This window comes from Lepidochelys olivacea (assembly GCF_965140295.1).
Source record: "Lepidochelys olivacea isolate rLepOli2 genome assembly, chromosome: 8".
In the NCBI taxonomy this organism is placed as follows: domain Eukaryota; kingdom Metazoa; phylum Chordata; order Testudines; family Cheloniidae; genus Lepidochelys; species Lepidochelys olivacea.
In genome coordinates, this window is record NC_140418.1 from 1,863,241 (window position 1) to 1,883,147 (window position 19,907).

Here is a 19,907-nt window from a genome sequence, read left to right on the forward strand (position 1 = left end):
CTGGGGCTCTGGAGGCTCCAGCCCTGCTCCTGAGCTCACCCCCTTCCACACGGAGGTACTGCCACGGATGGGGCCCGCTGCTCCTGCTACGGGTGGGGAGAAACGAGGGGAGAACCAGCCCCCCCCGTCCATTCCTCCCACCGCCAGAGAGCCAGGCAGCCTCTTTGTCAGTAAGGGGGAGGTGGAGAAGGCCCCTGGATGGGTGAGTGGGGCTCAAGGGAACCCCTCCTGGGATGGGGGAAAAAGAGAAAACCCAGCGTGACTAGTGCTCTCCCGTGCAGCGAGCTGCAGGTTGAGTCTGGGCTCAGCTCCTCCTCTTGTGGTTTCACATCGATCGCACCACTTCACTCGCCCGGCAGCAGCTTGTTTGAGGTCGATGGTGCATTTCAAACAGGCTCTGGGCTCTCCCTGGGATGGCGGATGGCCGTAGTGCTGCTCTGTCAGTTTCAAGCTGGTGCTTTCATGGTGACACTTTTCTTCTCTCTTGTGGGGATAACCCGGAGAGAGACTCGAGAAGACCAGGCCAGAATATGTTACTTCAGGGGAGAGTCTGTCAGGGGGCTGGACCGGGACTCAGGGGCCCTAGGCTTAGTCCCTGCCTCTGCCAAAGACTCTCCTGGTGAATCACCAAATCTCACTGTGCCTCACTTCCCCATCTATACAATGGGGATAATGATACTTTGTTAAACTCTTCAGGGCAGGGCCTGTCTCTCACTCCATGTCTTCCCAGAACCTGGCACCTTGGAGCTGTGATCTCACTGGGGCCTCTCACGATGCTCTGGTCAGACACAAAATAATAATTAATAACTCTACAGTACCACGACCCGGCTGCAGCTGAGCTCACACCCAGCCTTTGCATCGTGATGCAGGAAACCTGAGTCTGCTGCTGCCTCACTGAAATTTACCAGGGATCGAGGTCAGGTCTCAGAGCCAGCCAGGCTAGTCCTACACCCTCCACATGTTTCAAGAGCAGCATCTCCCCGTGCAAATAAACCAGCACTATCCATTCCCTGCCTCTCTGGCAGCTCCAGTTAGCAGGAACCAATCTCCTCCCAGCTGGCAGGAGCTTTTCTTAGCCCAGTAAAATTTCCTGAGAAGTGAGTCCTTGCCAATCTCACACCATAGGGAGAGCAGAGTTCACTTTGCTTTCCCAAGGGTACTTGGGTATCTTTATCCCTGCCCTCCTCTTTTGGCTGGAAAATTGGGATTTCTGGCATCTCAGCTCCTTTTCTTTTAGCAATCCCTTTGTTGCGCTTCTGCCTACAACTGGGGCTAGTTCCCATCACGCTCAGGCCAAATGCTGGCTAGGGGAATGTATGTGTAATTGAAATCAGTGCTCTCGCTCTCTCTGCGTGTAAACACACGTAAGCATGTGTGTTAAACAGGTACCTTCATTTTCAAAAGAAAATGTAGCCAGAATTTTCCAATCCTGATCCCCTTTCAGATCTGTCTGTAGCCATCCAGCCCAGACAGCTTCCTGGCATCGAGGCCTCCCGGCTACCTGAGCAGGAGTGAAAACTCCTCCCCATCCTGCTCCAAGAGAATTCAACAATGGAAAAGCTTCAAATCCTATTTCCCTCTGTGATGAGATCTACTTGATCTCCTGGAATGAAGGGTTGAGAGATGCTGAATAGCTCCTCCCCTTTCACCCTCGCTATCAATAATTATCTTAGTGCACAATGGAGAGCCATGAATGCAGAGAGACCCAGACCTGCCTGCCTCCACGGCCCAGAGCAAGGCCACTAGGCCAGACAGAGGGTGGCTGGGATCCGGTATCTGCAAAGGAGACAGGCAGGAGTAGGGGAAATGGGAGTTGGCTGCTCCCACAGCTTTCAAAAGGCCATGGAAAGGAGCGAGCCTTGACCTTTCTCCTCCAGCTCCTCCTTGGAGGTGACTTCCCAATAACCAACTGCAGGTGGAAGAGGACCTCCCTTCCCCCTGGCTGTGAGGTCTGTGACTCTCTGCCCTGCCTTCCCTCTCCTGCTCTCAGCACTGCAGAGGGCTCTGCCCAAATCGTACCAGGGAAAAGCACCGATCAAAGTTACAATTAACAAGCGAATTAAAATCACGAAGCTATTACAAATAAACAGCGTGCTCCTTGCCTGGAAGCAGAGTTTCCTCTCCCAGTTCTGCTTGGCGGAAGAAGGCCTTTCAGAACCGGCACTCACCAGAACCAGCCCTGTAAAGCAGGTCAGGCTGCAGAACTTTGACTACATAGCAGTGGAGACCCGGTGCAGATCCCCACTCCAGACGTCTCAAGGTTGAGCTTGCTGTAGGCAAGAGCCTGCATCAGTTGGGACCAGAGGAGAGCACGGACGCACTGGGCTGAGCCTGGCGGTGGGAAGGGGATGTCCTACAATCACAGCAGGTGCAGTGGGCCCTGGGGTCTCAGCAATGAGGCACTGGTGCTTGGGCCAGCTGCTCCTCCAGGGTCTCTTTGCAAGGCTACCATGCTGGGTCCAGCCTTTTGTACCTTCAGCAGGTGCTTGAGGACATGTATGGAGCACTCTGGGACAGGGGTGAGCAGCATCACTCCTGGCAGAGGCTGGGGCAGGGCGCGGCCCCGGAGTGATACTCTCCAGCCATGGGCTAGGAAACCTGCTCCTTGCTTCTCCACCACCAGCGCCAGCCAGGATAAAGCCAAGAATCGGCCCTTTGTTGGCGCTCCCAGGAAAGGCGGCGGGGAGCGTACGCGCTATCTGCTGGGTGGAACGTTTCTGAGCCGCTTATCGGGCTGCAGCTCAGGGGTCAGATGAAAGGCCTGCAAGGAGCAGGAATCACTCGCAGCGAGGAAGGAAAACAAGCTGCATTCTTTCCTTTTTCTCTCTTTCACAGGAGTGGGAAGATCAGCGCTCCCTCCATCCCTTAGACTCCCCTCCCCGGGCTCTGGGGAACAGAGGAGCTGGCAGGGCCTGGTTCAGAGCTCACAACTGTGGCTCTGCCCAGCACATTGGTGAAGCCTCACAAGGTAACCTGCCCTAGCCTCTCCTGGTTGCAGCAACCTTAGGACTTTCCAGGCACCGCTGCCTCAGGCCCCCCCTTCCACTGCTCGTCCGGATCAATGTGGAAGTGATGGCGGTCAGTGTACGGGATGGGGCTCCGAGTCAGAGATGCTGAGAAATGGCCTAATTTGCATGAACATTTGCATATTAACCAAAAGAAAAGCCAACGCACCCCGCCTTAAGTTTAGCTTGTACTGGACTCTTCTTGGAAACATAAGCAGAACTCGCTTGTGGATTGAACTCACCAGCAATAGAAACCTGCACGTGGAGCACTGCGGGCTTGTGGTTAAAGCAGCTTATCGGAAACAAGAGCCCGTGACACCCCCATCTTTTGGCGTAGCTCCTGTCTACGCTGACGCATGGCAGCGGCTGTAGCATTTGAAGGGTAGCCAGACCTGAACGTGCAGAGGAGAACTCACCCCCTCCCTGCGAGGCTCATTCAGAGTGTCAGTAAAGTACATCGAGAGCCTCCAGCAGACGGCACTGTAATGTGCAAATGGTATTTTTACTGGTGAGCACCTTAGCTGGCAGGTGCTATGGTTTTAGGGTGACCCGGTGTCCCGATTTTATAGGGACAGTTCTGATATTTGGGGCTTTGTCTTATATAGGTGCCTATTACCCCCCACCCCCGTCCCCATTTTTCACACTTGCTGTCTGGTCACCCTATATGGTTGCCTCTTGCATTATTAGCATCAGCTGCTGGGGTACATTGGAACGTGGTATCAAAGTAAGGCTGAGGGATCTCCTGGCCCTGCTTGCAGGCAGGGGGCTCTGAGAAAGGCACGGGAGCTGGGTGGCCCAATTCCAGCAGCAGACAGCGAGGGTGGAAAGACCCAGCGTAAAGCAAGGTGGGGGGAGTTGTGCTTCTCTGTTTTAGGGAGCAGCCTGTTTCCTCACTCTCTGTTTTGGGGTTCTCAAGCACAGGGTCACATTGCAACCTCCCCGCGAGACTATTCTATGTTTGCTCTAACTTCTTTATACATCTGCTGTGAACATGCCAGCTTCGTCCTTGCCCTACAGGTAGGGACTCGGATGGCCATGCTCTGGGCTCCCCGTTCTGTGGAAAAGCCCAATTCTCTTCCAAATCCTTGTCCCAGAATTGAAGGAGGTGCTGCAGGATGTCTCTGCCCTGGAGATACACTCTCCCTCTGTCCCGCTGCGCTGCTTGAGGCACCAGTGTTCATGCTCTAACCACAGCGGTAGATGCTGCTGCCACTCCTGCTTTAAGATGCAGAGCATGAAGAGAGCTGAAATGTACCAGAGGCAACAAACAAAAGGGCTGCAAGGGAACATGCAGCCAGCTGTCCACCCCCCCTGGAGCTAAACACGGCTCTTGAGCTAATCCTGGCTAGTTCCTATTAGCCCCCATCCTCCCCATCTTCTCCAGCCTATTATCCAACTTCACATGCTTGCGGGAAGGGGCAGAGGGACTGAAGGGGTCATTTCACATTTGCTCTTGTAACAAATTGGCTATTACCACTGTCCTCTGGTGGGTGGAATCAGAACTGCCTAGCTGCGTGTCCATGGCCCTATACTGCACACTACAAAGGGACTATTCTCTTGTCGCTCACGTGCTAGCAGAGCAAGGGGAAGTGAGTTCTCTCCCTGCTGTTACCTGTGCCATACTGTGCATCCAAGCCTACTGGGTATGTACCCTGTGCTTTGGGCATTGCAGAATCAAGTCTAAGCCCAGAACTAGTTTGGACATAAAGCTGAAGCCATGTGATGTTCCTGTCCCTGCTCTCCCCTGCCCCATCCCGGACCTCCCCACCAAACCAACATGAGGAAGCAGCATTACCTTTCCATGGCTTCTTGAGCGAGTGAGTTCTCCTTCCCGTTCCTCACCAGCATCCTCAGAGGCTTATCTTCCTGCACGCTCAGTGCTTGCTTGCGGGCTCTCCCCCTGGAGTGGGGCAGATGTGTGGAGGTGAGGGGAGTGCTCCTGGAGAGGGGCCCCACCCTTCGACAGTGGAACAGGCGCTGGTAGGCTGTCCGGAAGTCCCTGTTCAGAGCAGCGTACAAGATGGGGTTCAGGGCTGAGTTGGCATAGCCCAGCCATAAAACTATGGACTGGGACGTCTCATCCACCTTGTCCCCCTCCATTCCTCGGTAAGTGAACACCGTGAAATAAGGGAACCAGGAGATGATGAATGCCCCCAGCACGGCTGCTAGCGTCACGGTGGCCTTGTGCTCTTTCACAGTGAGCAGCGCAGGGCTGACGGCCTTGCAGCAGGTGGCCTGGTTGATCCTCTTGGCTTGCTCCCTGGCGATTCGGAATATCCGGTAGTACATGATGCACATAATGACCAAGGGAAGGTAGAAGGTGAGCAAGGCGTCCACCAGCCCGTACACGGCGTTGACCGCCAGCTTGCACTCCGTGCTGTTGTTCAAGCCTGTGTTCTGCACACCAGTGCCGTTGGTGTTCCAGCCCAGGTGGATGGGCAGGAAGGAGACCATCAGTGAGACCACCCATGTGACGAACATGGCCACGGCCACCCGCAGAGGGGTGACCAGCTGGGTGTAGCGGAGCGGGGCTGTGATGGCGTAGTAGCGGTCTATGCTGATCATGAAGAGGTTGAGGATGGAGGCCGTGCACAGCATGACGTCCAGGCTGATGTAGATGTTGCACAAGGTGGGGCCGAAGTGCCACTCGCACGTGAGCTCGTAGATGGCGGAGAAGGGGAGCACCAGGAGGCCCAGCAGCAGGTCGGTAACGGCCAAGGAGACAATGAAGCAGTTTGTCAGGCTGCGGAGCTTGCGGTTGAAGGAGACAGCCAGGCAGACGACCACATTGCCGCAGACGATGACCACAATGAGTACAGTGAGCACGATCCCAATTAGCACTGTCTGTGGTTTGCAGCCCAAGCCTTTCAGAGCAGCTGTGCCATTCTGACATGGATCCATGGCAAGGAGGCGTGGGCAATCAGTCCTCTCCCATCTGGGCTACCATGATGTCCCAGTTCTGTCTGCGCTCTGCAGCTGTTTGGATAAAGGGTCCTACTGGAGCCCACAACGAATGTCCCCAGAGCCCTTCTCAAACCAGCCTCGCAGTCGGGCACCCACGCTCTGGGCATAGAGATTTGTGTTCACTTGTTTGCTCTTTGTCTCCGTAAAGGTGCCAGGAACCAGTCAGGGACTCTGCACCCAGAGCTAGGCGAGGACGTGGGCTCTATGCAGAAATAATGCCCATAGATCATGCCCATGTATCGGTACCAGCTGGGGATCAGTACATCAGCTGCCAGGCGCCTCTCTGGCAGCTGCCTTTGAGTCTCAATCTCTCCCTCTTCCTCGCTCTTCTCCTCCTCCTCTCTGAGAAATTAAGAGGCGCTGAGTCACGTAGGGTCTCAACCATGCCTGGTTCCGTCCACATGGTCAGGCTGGAGAAGGTAGGGAGGGAGATTCTTCTACATCATTCCTTCCGGCTGGTCCATGCCTCTGGCCCTGAGCTGCAGCCACTACTCATCGCTCAGACTCTGGAAGGAAAGGGCAAGATCAGGCCTGCGGTCAGTGCAATGGGGACATGGCAGAGGGTCTGCTGCAGAAAGCAGCAATGGCTGCTTGGGGGTTCCAGCCACCCCAGGAACATCAATGGCTGTGCCAAGCGAGGCCCCTGCAGCCAACTCCATGGCATTGCTCTGCTCACCTGTCCCTCTCGGGGACTCAGATCAATCCCCTTGAGAAGGGAGGGACAGACGGACCAGAAACCAAACCCACACCTCCCGCCGCCGGCAGCTTGGGAAGTGGGGGGACCGGAGCCAGTGCTCACTTATGCTGCTGTTAGCTGCCGTGATCCGAAGTCAACGGAGCTGCACTGGTATCAAATCAGCGAAAGACAGGGGAGACTCAGGCCTGGCGGCTGGAATCCAGACCCCAGATCTTGCTCTCCGCCCTACACAGCACTAAATGGCAGGTTTCCAGGCCGGCAGCAGAACGGACCTTTGTGTTAAGGGAAGGCTGGTCTTTGCTCTTGTTTTGCTCTGAGCAAGAAAGTTCATCTTTAAGTAGCCAGGATGTTGTCCCTGGCTGGTTCTTTGAACCATCACCACCCAGTAACTTCCCTGCACTTCCCAAGCCCTGAGCTGGCGCCTAGGAGCGCCTGACCCAGCACCTCTCTTTAACTGAAAACAATTCCCTTGGATCTGCATGGCATATTTCTGGGAAGTTCTGGGTAGGAGACAGGCACGTTAGAGAAGGAAACTGTAGCCTATTTGTGCTTGGAGTGGTCTCCCTCTCCAGCACTGCTTCCAAGAAGGCTCTTCTGCAAAGCCTTTCAACAGCGACTCTGACAGATGCCCGGGCACCCTCCTCCAACACACACACACACACACACACACACCTGCTGCCCTACATGTGCCCCTCAACTAGTCTGTCCAGAGGAGAACAATAAAGTCCTTTGGGAGAGGCGCTTCCATTCTTTCCTTGTGCCTTGCCAGCACACCATGCATACCAGGAACAATCAGCTTCTCTTTGTAACAAGCAAATCATTCTTCCCTTCCCCTGCAGGGCTCAGTCAGTAAGAATAATAAGTGTGAACTTAAAAAACAAATTGGATTTCCTGTGAACCTAATCAACCCTATCAAGTAACTATTCCCCTGAGACTCACCCTGGGCGAATGGACTCATGCAGTGCTAAGGTGGCTCCTGGCTGCATGGATAGTCTGCATATGAGGGTTTTGTTACCTGCAGTGGGGGCAGCCAAGTGCTTATTTGCAGGTGTGCGTGTGAAGATATTGCATGGAAAAGCTGACACCGCTGGGCGGAGCCATGCACCAGGTCCGGGAGGCTCGGAAAACTCCTAGTGTTCAGCAACCCGAAACGAAGCCACAGAAATCATGAGGCTGGCTTAAAAATGCTAAATCTGGGGGGCCTTGTTGTTTGCCTCCTGCCTTGAGGGGTCACATTTTCAAGCTTTTGTCCAAGAACACTAGGGCAAGAAACGGCCTTAGTTAAAATCGAAAGGGGGGGTTCTCCCATCAGCCCACAACGTCAGCATCTGGGGCTTGAAGAGAAACACCAAGTGTTGCAAGAGGAGGCCACCCCGCCTCTCCCAGCGCGCTCCAGTCTTCGCTTGCAGCCCCCACGAGCTGGATCATGAGCTCTCTTGAGCAAAGGCTACCCGCCTGCAGTAAACTCCCCCCGGACACGACCGCATGGTGTGGCGACACAGCACAAGGCACGGCAGGCTGGATTCTGCCTCTGAGTTGCACAGGTGTGAATCAGGAATCATGCTGTTGGAATCAATGAAGTTACACCGGTGTATCACCCGTGACGACAAGAGCAGAACCAAGCCCCCCAGCTTACAATCCCGTTAATGCCGCAATAACGGCACATAGTTAGAGACGACTGTAACTTCTTTTAATAAGAGTCATGTGGTTTTGTGATGTGGTCTAGTGAAGTCCTGCCAGTGAAATGGGTAAAGTCTTTTCCAAACAGTTTCTGACTATTCCCAGACTACTGCACTGGGCAGCACAGCATGGGGAGGAGGTAACCAGCCCTCTGTGGAGAAAGAGGTGGTTCGGGACGATTTAGAAAAGCTGGACGAGCACAGGTCCATGGGGCCGGATGCGCGGCATCCGAGAGACCTAAAGGAGTTGGAGGATGTGATTGCAGAGCCATTGGCCATTATCTTTGAAAACTCATGGCGATCGGGGGAAGTCCCGGAAGACTGGAAAAAGGCTAATGTAGTGCCCATCTTTAAAAAAGGGAAGGAGGAGGATCCGGGGAACTACAGGCCAGTCAGCCTCACCTCAGTCCCTGGAAAAATCATGGAGCAAGTCCTCAAGGAATCAATTCTGAAGCCCTTAGAGGAGAGGAAAGTGATCAGGAACAGTCAGCCTGGATTCACCAAGGGTAAGTTATGCCTGACTAATCTAATTGCCTTCTATGATGAGGTACCTGGCTCTGTGGATGAGGGGAAAGCAGTGGACGTGTTATTCCTTGACTTTAGCAAAGCTTTTGGCACTGTCTCCCACAGTATTCTTCCCAGCAAGTTAAAGAAGTATGCGCTGGATGAATGGACTATAAGGTAGATAGAAAGCTGGCTAGATTGTCGGGCTCAACGGGTAGTGATCAATGGCTCCATGTCTAGTTGGCAGCCGGTATGAAGTGGAGTGCCCCAAGGGTCGGTCCTCGGGCTGGGTTTGTTCAATATCCTCATTAATGATCTGGAGGATGGTGTGGATTGCACCCTCAGCAAGTTTGCAGATGACATTAAACTGGGAGGAGAGGTAGATAAGCTGGAGGGTAGGGACAGGATACAGAGGGACTTAGACAAATTAGAGGATTGGGCCAAAAGAAATCTGACGAGGTTCAAGAAGGACAAGTGCAGAGTCCTGCACTTAGGACGGAAGAATCCCATACACCGCTACAGACTAGGGACCGAATGGCTAGGCAGCAGTTCTGCGGAAAAGGACCTAGGGGTGACAGTGGACGAGAAGCTGGATATGAGTCAACAGTGTGCCCTTGTTGCCAAGAAGGCCAATGGCATTTTGGGATGTATAAGTAGGGGCATAGCAAGCAGATCGAGGGACGTGATCATTCCCCTCTATTCGACATTGGTGAGGCCTCATCTGGAGTACTGTGTCCAGTTTTGGGCCCCACACTACAAGAAGGATGTGGATAAATTGGAGAGAGTCCAGCGGAGGGCAACAAAAATGATTAGGGCTCTGGAGCACATGACTTATGAGGAGAGGCTGAGGGAACTGGGGATGTTTAGTCTACGGAAGAGAAGAATGAGGGGGGATTTGATAGCTGCTTTCAACTACCTGAAAGGGGGTTCCAAAGAGGATGGATCTAGACTGTTCTCAGTGGTAGCAGATGACAGAACAAGGAGTAATGGTCTCAAGTTGCAGTGGGGGAGATTTAGGTTGGATATTAGGAAAAAACTTTTTCACTAGGAGGGTGGTGAAGCACTGGAATGGGTTACCTAGGGAGGTGGTGGAATCTCCTTCCTTAGGAATTTTTAAGGTCAGGCTTGACAAAGCCCTGGCTGGGATGATTTAGTTGGGGATTGGTCCTGCTTTGAGCAGGGGGTGGGACTAGATGACCTCCTGGGGTCCCTTCCAACCCTGATATTCTGTGATTCTATGAAACTCTATTATGATTAAAAATGAAACAAGAATTACACTCGGATGAAAGATCATTTCTGCTGGCGTGTGGCTATTTTATAAATAAGTCCCCACAAGAGTCCTGTCTGAAAAATACCATTACCATGAAAAGGAAGCAATGTTTTCCTTGCGCTCTGGTGTAGTGAAACAGAAAACAACCTTCTCTTACTGAACTGTCCCCTGGGAGAAGCCAGTAGAAGGGTCTGTGTCTGGCTGGCTTGACAATCTCTAAACAATGAAGTGTCCTTCACTTGGAGAGCAGAAATAGATAGGGTAAAGATAACACTAATAAACCCCTACAACACAAGAGAGTGTTTGGCAGCTGATCATCATGGGATTTGTCTCCAAAGCACTTTGAAACTTGAGCTAATGGACCCTTGCAATCCCCTGAGTGGCAGCCAAGCAGCATTATTTATCTCCCTCCAGAAGGGGAAACTGAGGCACCGAGGCAGGAAGCAGCTCCCATTTGTCCAAAGCCACAGAGGAAGTCAGAATCAGGATTAGAACTCAGGACTTCCCAGTTTCCAACCCTAGGATTCACCTATTTCCCTCCCTCCCAGGAAATGGTTTGTATCACTGAATATTTAAGAGAGTGGCTCTCAACCTTTCCAGACTACGGTACCCCTTTCAGGAGACTGATTTGTCTTGCGTATCCCCAAATTTCACCTCACCTAAGAACCACCTGCTTACAAAATCAGACATAAAAATACAAAAGTGTCACAGCCACACTATTACTGACAAATTGCTGACTTTCTCGTTTTACTGTATAAAAATAAAATAAATCTACTGGAATAGAAATATTGTGCTTACATGTCAGTGTATCGTACACAGAGCAGTACGAACAGGTCATTGTCTGTATGAGATATTAGTCTGTACTGACTTCGCTACTGCTTTTTATGCAGCCTGTTGTAAAAGTAGACAAATCTCTAGATAAGTTGATGTATCCCTGGAAGACCTCTGCATACCCCCAGGGGTATGTGCACTCCTTTTCGAGATCCGCTGACTTAAGAAAAAGTGAACGTGTGATCTCACACATTGCGCAGTGACCCCCTTTCCTCAAGTCTTTTCAGACGGACTGGGTTTGAAGAGGACAATACGTCCTCCTTCCTTCTCTCCCCAGATGGGTATGTTCCACGTGGAAACGACCAGGGGCCTGGACAGACTTCCACCTGCGGACAGAATGAGAGACCCAGGCCTGGGTAACTCCACTGAAGCGGACAGAGTTACCGAGTGTAAATGGGAAGAGGCTCTCTGCAATCCATGCACATGCAGAGAGCACAAAGACCTGGCCCCAGAACCCCAGTTACTGGAGAAGCCTTGGAAAGTTACTGCAGAGATGAAGCAAGAGCAGTAACTCCAGGTGTTTAAACGTGCTAGATCAGGGAGATGATTGAGGTAAATTTTCATGCTCCAATTCAATCTCTCTGCCAGGAAAAAACAAAACAGATCCAATTAAAATGTAAAATTCATAAAGAGATGCTTTATAGCACTGGCAGTAGGTCAAAAATACCAGAGCCAAGCACAGGGCGGAGTTGAGAGATAAGATGAGTAAATAATTCACAGATTTCCTGGTGCTGCATGATGGAAAAATGGAGGCCGAAGCAACGAGCTCTGGGCTAGGGCGCACATAGGGCAAGCGTGCTGCACCTGTGGCCCAGCTCGGCGTGGGCCACGTCCCCGTTTTCCCCAGGGAAACGATCTGGCTGTGGGGAAGACGTGGAAGGGAAGATTCTGTAGACGTACGAGAAGGTGATGAATGGGCCTGCATGGCACAAGAGTGGGAGCTCAGTGCATCGAGTGAACCTGGGTGCGAAGATTAGCCCTTTCATCCCAGAGACACACCAGGGGCATGGCAGCAACACCCTCAGCCCTTGGGGTGGGGGAAGAGCATCTCTGATCACGTTTCAGCAGCTGTACTGGTGAGCGACCAACGTTCATCGTCACAGCTGCTGCAGAACCTGCCATTCCAAAGAGTTTTATGGATGTCGCTACACAGCTATACACGGTGAACACTTCACCTGCCACTGAAAAGCAGCCTTCTCTAGGTTGGAACGCTGCAGTTTTTTAACAGCGCATAGCAACAGCAGGCAGTAAGTTTAAGGCAGGAAGCAAAGCACTCTTAATAACAATCTACCTGCTGACTGGTGGGAGGAGGAGGGTGGCTTGCTCCTACCGAAAGGTTTTTCCAAGGGAAAAGCTCGTTTTCCCTGCTACCAACAACCAACTGGCAGTGGCAGGATAAGTCAAATTCAGTGTACCACACTGAAACAGCATGTACGTGTCACACCCCGTTATCCACTAGAGGATAATACCCTACTACTGCTAGCAGCTAACAGATTTACTCCTTCAGCTCAAGCAGGAGAGGGTGGTGCTGAAGGGACTGAGTTCAAACCCCGAGGATGACCTGTGCAGAAGCCATCATTACATCAGTGCCATGAAGACAATTGACAAGGAACAGTTAGACTCTGAATATCCAAGAGGCCTGTAATTAGTTCAGCAATGTGGGGAATCCAGCCTAGGCTTGGGGAGGCTAGATTAGGCTGGCATGGGGTAACCTCCTCCTTCCCAGACCAACATTTCAACTCCACCCGCCCTAAAGCTGCAGCTCCATGGACCTATGGGCTGCTGACCTGGCTGTTAACATCTTTTAACAGGTTCATCTCTGGTGCTTTGCTAATTAGTTCAGGATTACAAACAAGAAGGCGAGTCTCCTTGCTTTGTTAATTACATTCCTGCATCAGAGTGGGAGCAGAACACATTTCACAATGCAACCAGGAAGGAGTTGGGTCTCTTTAACCTAGGGGAAGCCAGTGTCCCTCTCTGCTACATGAGAGCCTCAAAGGGCCAGGATGCCAGCTAAGCATGCAAAAGTTCAGGGCTCTCGATGTTCGCAGTAGGGATGGGGTAGAAAGCACCTGTCCCAGGCACAGCTGCTGGGGGCCCCCGGTAGGCAACAACACATGCAGGAGCGCAGGGGAAAGGCACTGCACTCACTGGTTCTTGTGCACTGCCAAGCCTTGGATTGCACCCAGCCCTGGCACAGAGGCGCAAGAGGAAGGGAAGGCTCCATCCACCCTGCGGCATGAGCACAGGCCTGCAGCGGGTACCCGAATCTCTTCCGCAGGGCAATTTCCTGAGAATGGGCTCCCTGTCAGAATGATGGGGAGAGTCTCTGCTCTGGGCGGGGTCACAGCTGTTTCCCATCCCATCGACACTGGAAAACACAGAGCCAAAGAAGAAAAGGGAGATTCTGGAATTCAGCGGGTGTCCCAGGAAAGCGGTGGGGCCTGGGCAGAGTTTGGGCCAAGGATATTTTCATTTCAACCCTCCTCTGCATCCCTACAGAACCTACGCATCTCCTGGCTTGAACCTGGGAAGCTGGACTGCAAGCACCGGGCCATCACCTCCTCAATTCAAAGGGCCCAGCAAAGAGCAGGCAGCTTGAGCCGTCCTCCAGGGACATGGGAGTTTGCAGGATGCAGCTGCTTGGAGCTGTGAACCCCAGGGAGGAAAGCCAGCACAGGAAAGGCAGCCTCTTCCCCTCCCTGCTGTGTGATCACCCTGTAGCTGTTCCCCATGACTCTCCCTTTGATCCAGGACAAGTCACTGAACACTCCCGGCCCTGCGCACACAGGGTGGCTTTATGGGGGAAGGGGTCAAGGAGAAAAGAATGCAGCTGAGGCTGCCAAATGTGAATTGCTCACAACACATGCACTTAAGCCACTAAGTCAGGTATTATTTGTGTAAGCAGGGGACAGTCCCACTATTGTGGGGAACTTTCCTGGCTTCTACACTACGATCTGAGTCCTCGCTCCCCCTTCCTTTACCCAGAGCCCTGCCTGACCTCGAGGGCTCCCCTCCCACTCTCCTGTGGGCAAGAGTCCTCGTAACCCCCAACAAGGCTGGGCCCCGGATTCCTGGGGAGCTCGACCCCCCACCTTGTCATGGTCACTTAGAGCAGGGTATAGGGTGTCCCCACTCTGGGTGCTCTCTCTGCACTGGATGCTTCCCTGACCCGCTGATCATTACCTACAGCTCTAAGCAAACACAGTTTATTAAACAGCAATCCATGTAAAAAAATAAGGGAAAAATGGGGAAGGTTAAAGGAAAACCCGTCACCCCGCTCTGTGGCCTGGGGACGTCACAGCCAGCATCTCTGGGATGTCAGGGCAGTTCAGACTGTCCCTCCCACGTCCCAGGCCCCTGCCCAGGCCCTGGCCGTGCTGCAGGGAGGCTGCGGGTCGGACACTTGCTCTGGCGGTGGCCACATGCCCTCAGGCTCTAGCTGGCAAGACCCTTCTTCCCAGTGTCGCCCCTGTCCCGTCGGGGTTACGATCCCCCCCAAGTGTGGCCTGCAGAGCCTCTTGGCTGGGGCGTCTCCCTGCGCTGGGCCTGCTGCCCAGGGTCCCCCCTCGCTCTCCCCAGCTGCTCACCACACCCAGCTCTGGATGGCTCCAGCCCCAGCATGGCTGCTGCTGCTGCTCTGCCTCCAGCCCCCTGGGCTGCTTCTCTGGCCCCTCTGGCTCTGGTTGCTGCAGCTCTGCTCCCAGGACAGGTCTGCTCTGTGGGCTGCTTCTGTGACTCCGCTCCCAGCACAGACCTGCTTCGTGGGCTGCTTTTCTGGCCCCTCCGGATCTGGTTGCTACAGCTCTGCTCCCAGGACAGGGTCTGCTCTGTGGGCTGCTAATGTAACGCTGCTCCCAGCCCTGACCTGCTTCCTGGGCTGCTTTTCTGGCCCCTCTGGATCTGCCCAAGCTCTGCTCCCCGGCTCAGCTCGGGCCCCTGCTCTCTCCTTAGCTTGGCCCCACCCTGACTGATCCAGACAATTCCAGCTCACAGGGAGGACAGGACCTCCTGGCCTCCTGACTCCCTCATTAGCCTGCCCGCCCTGTCTATCAGGCTTAGGGTGACCAGATAGCAAGTGTGAAAAATCAGGACAGGGGGTAGCAGGTAATAGGAGCCCATACAAAAAAAGGCCCAAATATCGGGACTGTCCCTATAAAATCAGGACATCTGGTCACCCTAATCAGGCTAACCTGGAGCATTGGCCTCTCCCCATTGTTCCTGGGGACTGTCAGTCTCAGGGTCTTGATTTCCCATTGACCCTTCCCCTTTCTTTTGGTACTGGGAGCCAGCAACCAAAACACTCCACTGCCTGTTAGTAAGGAGACAACAGCCCCTCACATTTGCGTGGTTTGGAGGTAGAGGGGGAGCCTTGGTTTCCGAGTGCAGCAGGCTCCCTTAGGGAACCCTTTTCAGAGCAGCAGGGCCTTGGCAAGTTCTCCAGCTCACTCAGAGGTTCTCTCCCCGACTGGGCTCTGCCAGGCTAGTGGTTAGCTGTTGCCGGATCAGGGATGGTGAACTGGACAGGGGAATCAGACTTCAAGCACAATGCATAGCCCTGTCCTGGGAGGATGGTCCGTCCCTGGGGCAGAGACCTGCGGGGTCGGTCTTTGGTGTTGCACTTAGTCAGTTGCACATTTTTAAGCAAGGGTCATTAACCGGGGGCATAACCCAGGGGCCTGGCGGATACTCCCTCCCTGGAGCTCTGTAACTCTCTTTCTAATAGACCAGCTCTAGCTCAGCCAGAAACGATTGGGCTGGTGGCAGGAATCCGGGGGTGAGGTCCCCTGGCCCGTGCTCTGCAGGAGCTCAGAGTGGGTAATCACAACAGTCCCTTCTGGCCTGAAAGATTGAACTGACCCCAGAGCAGTGACTTTCCGTGTGTCTAACAGGAACCCTTTGACAGCACTGTTTCCAGCTTCCCGACCAAACCCTTTGTCCTTCTCACATCTGAACAAGACTTGAATTTACCACCACCAAGCGATCTGAAAGAGGATGTCAACAAAAACAAAATCTCATGCAGCTGGGGTGGAAACCACTGTCTCCAGCTGGTGGTCAATGTCACAGGGTCACCTCCACGCTGAGCCCTGCTGCACACATTCTCAACTGCCCCAACCTGCGGCCTTTTGGCAGAAATCCGCCAGAGGGGCTTTGTCAGGGGACAGCTCCCCTCCCTTCCACTGCTGGCCCACGTCTCCCCATCGCTGCTCAGCGCAACTTTCCTGCACCCCCCCATGGGCACTGTGCAGCTCATGGCCCTGCCACAACCCAGCTCCCCTCCACGTCCCTTCTGCATGGCCACTCACCCCACCGGTGCTCTCTGGGCAGTTCCTGCATGGTGAGCTAGGGAAAATGGAGTGGGGCAAGAGAGGATGAGGAGGGAGCTGGGGTGGGGGATGATCTGGGACACGCTGGAATCTCCCCCCTGCCGAGCACCTGCACAGCGGCAATACACCCCCTCCCAAGTCTCTCTCTCCCCCACCTGCTCAAGCCCCTCCTCGGCAAGCTCTGTGCCCCATAGGCAGGGCCACCCCCCCGGCCCCCAGAGGCACTGCAGGGAGCCAGGGCTAGAGCAGGGCGAGGTGCTCAGACAATCACAACACAAAGAAAAGCAGAAACAAAACTGCCCCGTTCCTGTGAGTACGTCAGGGGGAACAGAAGTGGCTGCTGGCTTGGAGCAGCTCCCCTCCTCCAGGGACCCCTGGCAGTGCCCGGGGGAGGTCAGCAGGATGCCTGGGCCCGTCGTTTGTTTCACCAGAGGGCTGTTGTGGGCACCCTGGCCTTGGCACAATGCTCTAGGGGAGGAGGGTCCCAGCTGGCGGGGGGCCAGAGGACCCCAAAGACATGGGATGAAACCCCGGCCAAGTGTCTGTTCGAGCCGAATGTTCAGAGGGCTCCTCTGCCCAGGGCAGAATCGGTTTGTCATGGACAATGCTGCTGTGGCCAGGGGGAGACACAGCTCAAAGGTGGGGCGTAGCAGGGGGGGGGGGTTAATCTTCTCCATGGGCAAATCTCAGCCCAGCCGTAAACTAGAGTCGGGGCTGATGCCACCCTAACACCCCCATGGCAAGCTCCCCTTCCTGTGCAGCTCTGGGAAGCACCTTTGGGGCGCTTGCCGGGGCAGGGGCACAAGGCGGGGGGGGTGTCCAGGCTGCGGGACCCGCCTCTGGGGTGTCGCAGGCAGCGGTACCCAGGGGTGCAGAGCACCAGGCTCTGCTGGGCCAGACATTGGGGGGTGGCTGCGGAGCCGGGGGGCTGATTCTCCGGGCGGAGGGGGGGGCCAGAAGGAAGTGCAGGGTCCCCGGCGGCGGGCTCCGTCCTCTCCCCCCGCCCCGGGCCGAGCCCAGGGCTTTGCCCGGCCCCGACCCGCTGCGGCCCCGATACCCCGGGGATGGGCTCGGGGGGCGAACGGGACCGAGCCCAGCCCCCGCTGCAGCGCGCCCCGCCCCGCGGAGACCCTACCTGGCTGCCCGCGGACCCGGGGCGCTGCTGGCCGGCCCCGCAGCCGGCGTGGGGCGGGTGGGAGCGGGGCGCGGAGCTCGCCAGGCTCGCGGCTCCGCGGCAGGTTTGAACTAAGCGCAGCGAGCCGCGCTCCGCCGGGAGCAGGGCGCCTTCCCCGCCCACGTGATGGGGGAGAGGGGCCGAGCCGCTGAGCATCCAGCAGTGACAGCAGCGCCCTCGCCGGCGGATCTCCAAGCGCCGGGCAGGCAGCGGGCTCCCTCTCGGTCCAAGGTGGGTCTGGGTCTGCCCGGCCCGAAGCACAGAGCTCCCGGAGACTCCTGGCGCACGCCTACCGCGCGGAGCTGCGGCTCCGGGCCAGGTCTCACCTCTGGGCCAGCTGAAGGATAATGGCCTACTACTGCTGAGAGCTGAAGCAATTCCTCCTGGAGTGCAAGCGGGAGAGGTCGGGGCTGTGGGGTTGAACCCCTGGTGGAAGGGGGCATTAGAGCGGGCAGTGCCAGGGGGAAAGGGTGCGATGTGCCAGCAGAGTGTTAAGGTGATTAGTGTGTAATCCTCAAATGCAGCCCCTTTGCCTGATCCTTCCCCTGCCTTTTCACCAGGCCTGGCAGCTTGACTGGGGTTTCCTGGAGAAATAGACTATTAATCCCCATGCAAAAGCGTCACCTGCAAAGCCCCCCATGCTGGGGTTTAACACATTGTAGGCAGCCCCGGGGGGTTAAGGCATGCTACTGCCTGGCCTGCGGTAGATAGGAAACATGAATATACTGACCAGATTCCTTTGTACAGATTGCATCACCAAGTCTGAGCTGCAAAGCAAAAGACCCCGTGGGACACCCAGTTCTCAGCTCCTCTGTTCCTTTGCTCAGCTCAGGAACCAGAGGGGTGTGTGGCTTTAGGCTTTGTGCTCCTCCTCGTCACTGAGTAGGCAGGTGCCTGCCTGGCCCCCAGCATGTTAGAGAAGCCTCAGGGCTGCTCTAACCCATGCTTATCATAGAAGATCAGGGTTGGAAGGGACCTCAGGAGGTCATCTAGTCCAACCCCCTGCTCAAAGCAGGACCAATCCCCAACTTTTGCCCCATGTCCCTAAATGGCCCCCTCAAGGATTGAACTCACAACCCTGGGTTTAGCAGGCCAACGCTCAAATGGCCAGTTCTAGGCCAGGTTTAAGGCCCTTGGGACCCGTCTCTGTCACACCCACTAGAAGGATTTTGCCTGCAGGGAGCTGGTGAGGCAGACAGTGGGACCTTGGGCTGGGCATGAGCTGTGGATTCCAATCGAAGGGCAGAATCTCCGTTCCGCGGGAGATGTCGACATTGCAAAATGTCCTTTCATCCCAGATTGGAACAGGCCATCAAACATTTGACATTTCCCACAAAATTTCATTTAGAAATTTAAGGGAGGCTGGGCCCAGCCTCGCCTGTGACAGATCAGCTACCTCCCGAGTCCCAGCAGGGACTGATCAGGTAAGGAGCAGGGGACTGGAAAAGCCAGCATGTGGCCCTGTTGGGGGAAGTGCTGCCAGGAATGGAGAGGCTGTGGCAGGAAGCCTGTGGGTAAAAGGGGGAGGTACAGGAAGCAGGCTGGCTCCTGTAGGAGGCCCTGGAACAGGGGGACTCACAGAGAAGTGGCCTGTAGAGTGGAAACCGATAGGCCCTTGCAGAAGACCCTGTGCAGAGGGAAGGGAGGACTGATGTGCTGTACGAGCTCTATTGGGAAGAAATAAAGCTGAAGCACTGAGAAAGGGGCCTGAACTGGATGCTGGGCGCAGTGCCCCTCTCTCCTGGCCGAGGGGTCAGGCCAGCAGCCACGGGCCAGACGGAGACGCTTCTTTTGCTAAGGTCGAAACGCTCCATCAAAATGCTTTGAAAGTCTGTCATCGGATTTCGATGAAATCGATCCACTCCTGCAAACCATTTCGAATTCAGCAATGCCATGGAGCATTTGCCAGTGGAAGAGTGTTCCCTGGCCAGTGCAAAATGCTCGACACACTGTGTGGGTTGTAGGCAGAGCAATGCCCTGTCCAGGAACCCTCCTGACACGTAGTCCTGAGAAGCTGCCTTTTCTTTGGGGGCCAGGCAGTCACTGCTGGCACGAGTCCCGCCCAGTCCCGTAACAGCTCCTGATGCCCTTGGAGTTGTGAAATAATGTGGCTGTGACAATGGCCTGCAGAGATGAAGGACCATAAGGCTCGATCTTCCCTAGCCCTGCTTCAACTCCACAGCTGTTTGCAATGCCGGGAGACCTAATGATGGCTGGTTTTCAGCTGAGGACCCTCCTTTTAAGCTATGTTGACCCGATTTGTTCCCAGCAGGATTAGCTGTAAACCACAGCGTTAGCCTCAATGGGGTTTTCAGCTGCCATGATCTTGTGACAAGGAGTTCCACAGGCTACCTTTGTGTTGTGCAAAGTATTTCCTTCCATCGGTTTTAAGTGTGCTGTTTTTCTGGTTGTTCTTGTGCTAGGAGAAGGGCTTCAGAGGAGCATCCATTCATTAC

The 19,907-nt window shown here is 54.7% G+C and overlaps 1 protein-coding gene across 6 annotated transcripts in view; it reads right to left on the bottom strand.

Annotated features, from left to right (window-relative positions):
• Window positions 1-19,052, bottom strand: part of HRH2 (histamine receptor H2) — a 30,514-nt gene extending 11,462 nt beyond the window's left edge. For 2 of the 6 annotated variants that reach the window (XM_084636742.1, XM_084636737.1), the window contains exons 1-2: window positions 17,413-17,509; window positions 4,801-6,475 (exon numbers count right to left, since the gene is read on the bottom strand). In XM_084636742.1, the coding sequence (XP_084492868.1) occupies window positions 4,801-5,906 (1,106 nt within the window). In that variant the 5' untranslated portion in view covers window positions 5,907-6,475; window positions 17,413-17,509. Of the gene's footprint in view, window positions 1-3,200; window positions 3,486-4,800; window positions 6,476-13,101; window positions 13,199-15,810; window positions 15,862-17,412; window positions 17,510-19,030 lie in introns of those variants that run through there. The other 4 variants (XM_084636741.1, XM_084636740.1, XM_084636739.1 and 1 more) reach the window with 4 other exon arrangements.
• Window positions 19,053-19,907: the final 855 nt, after the last annotated feature.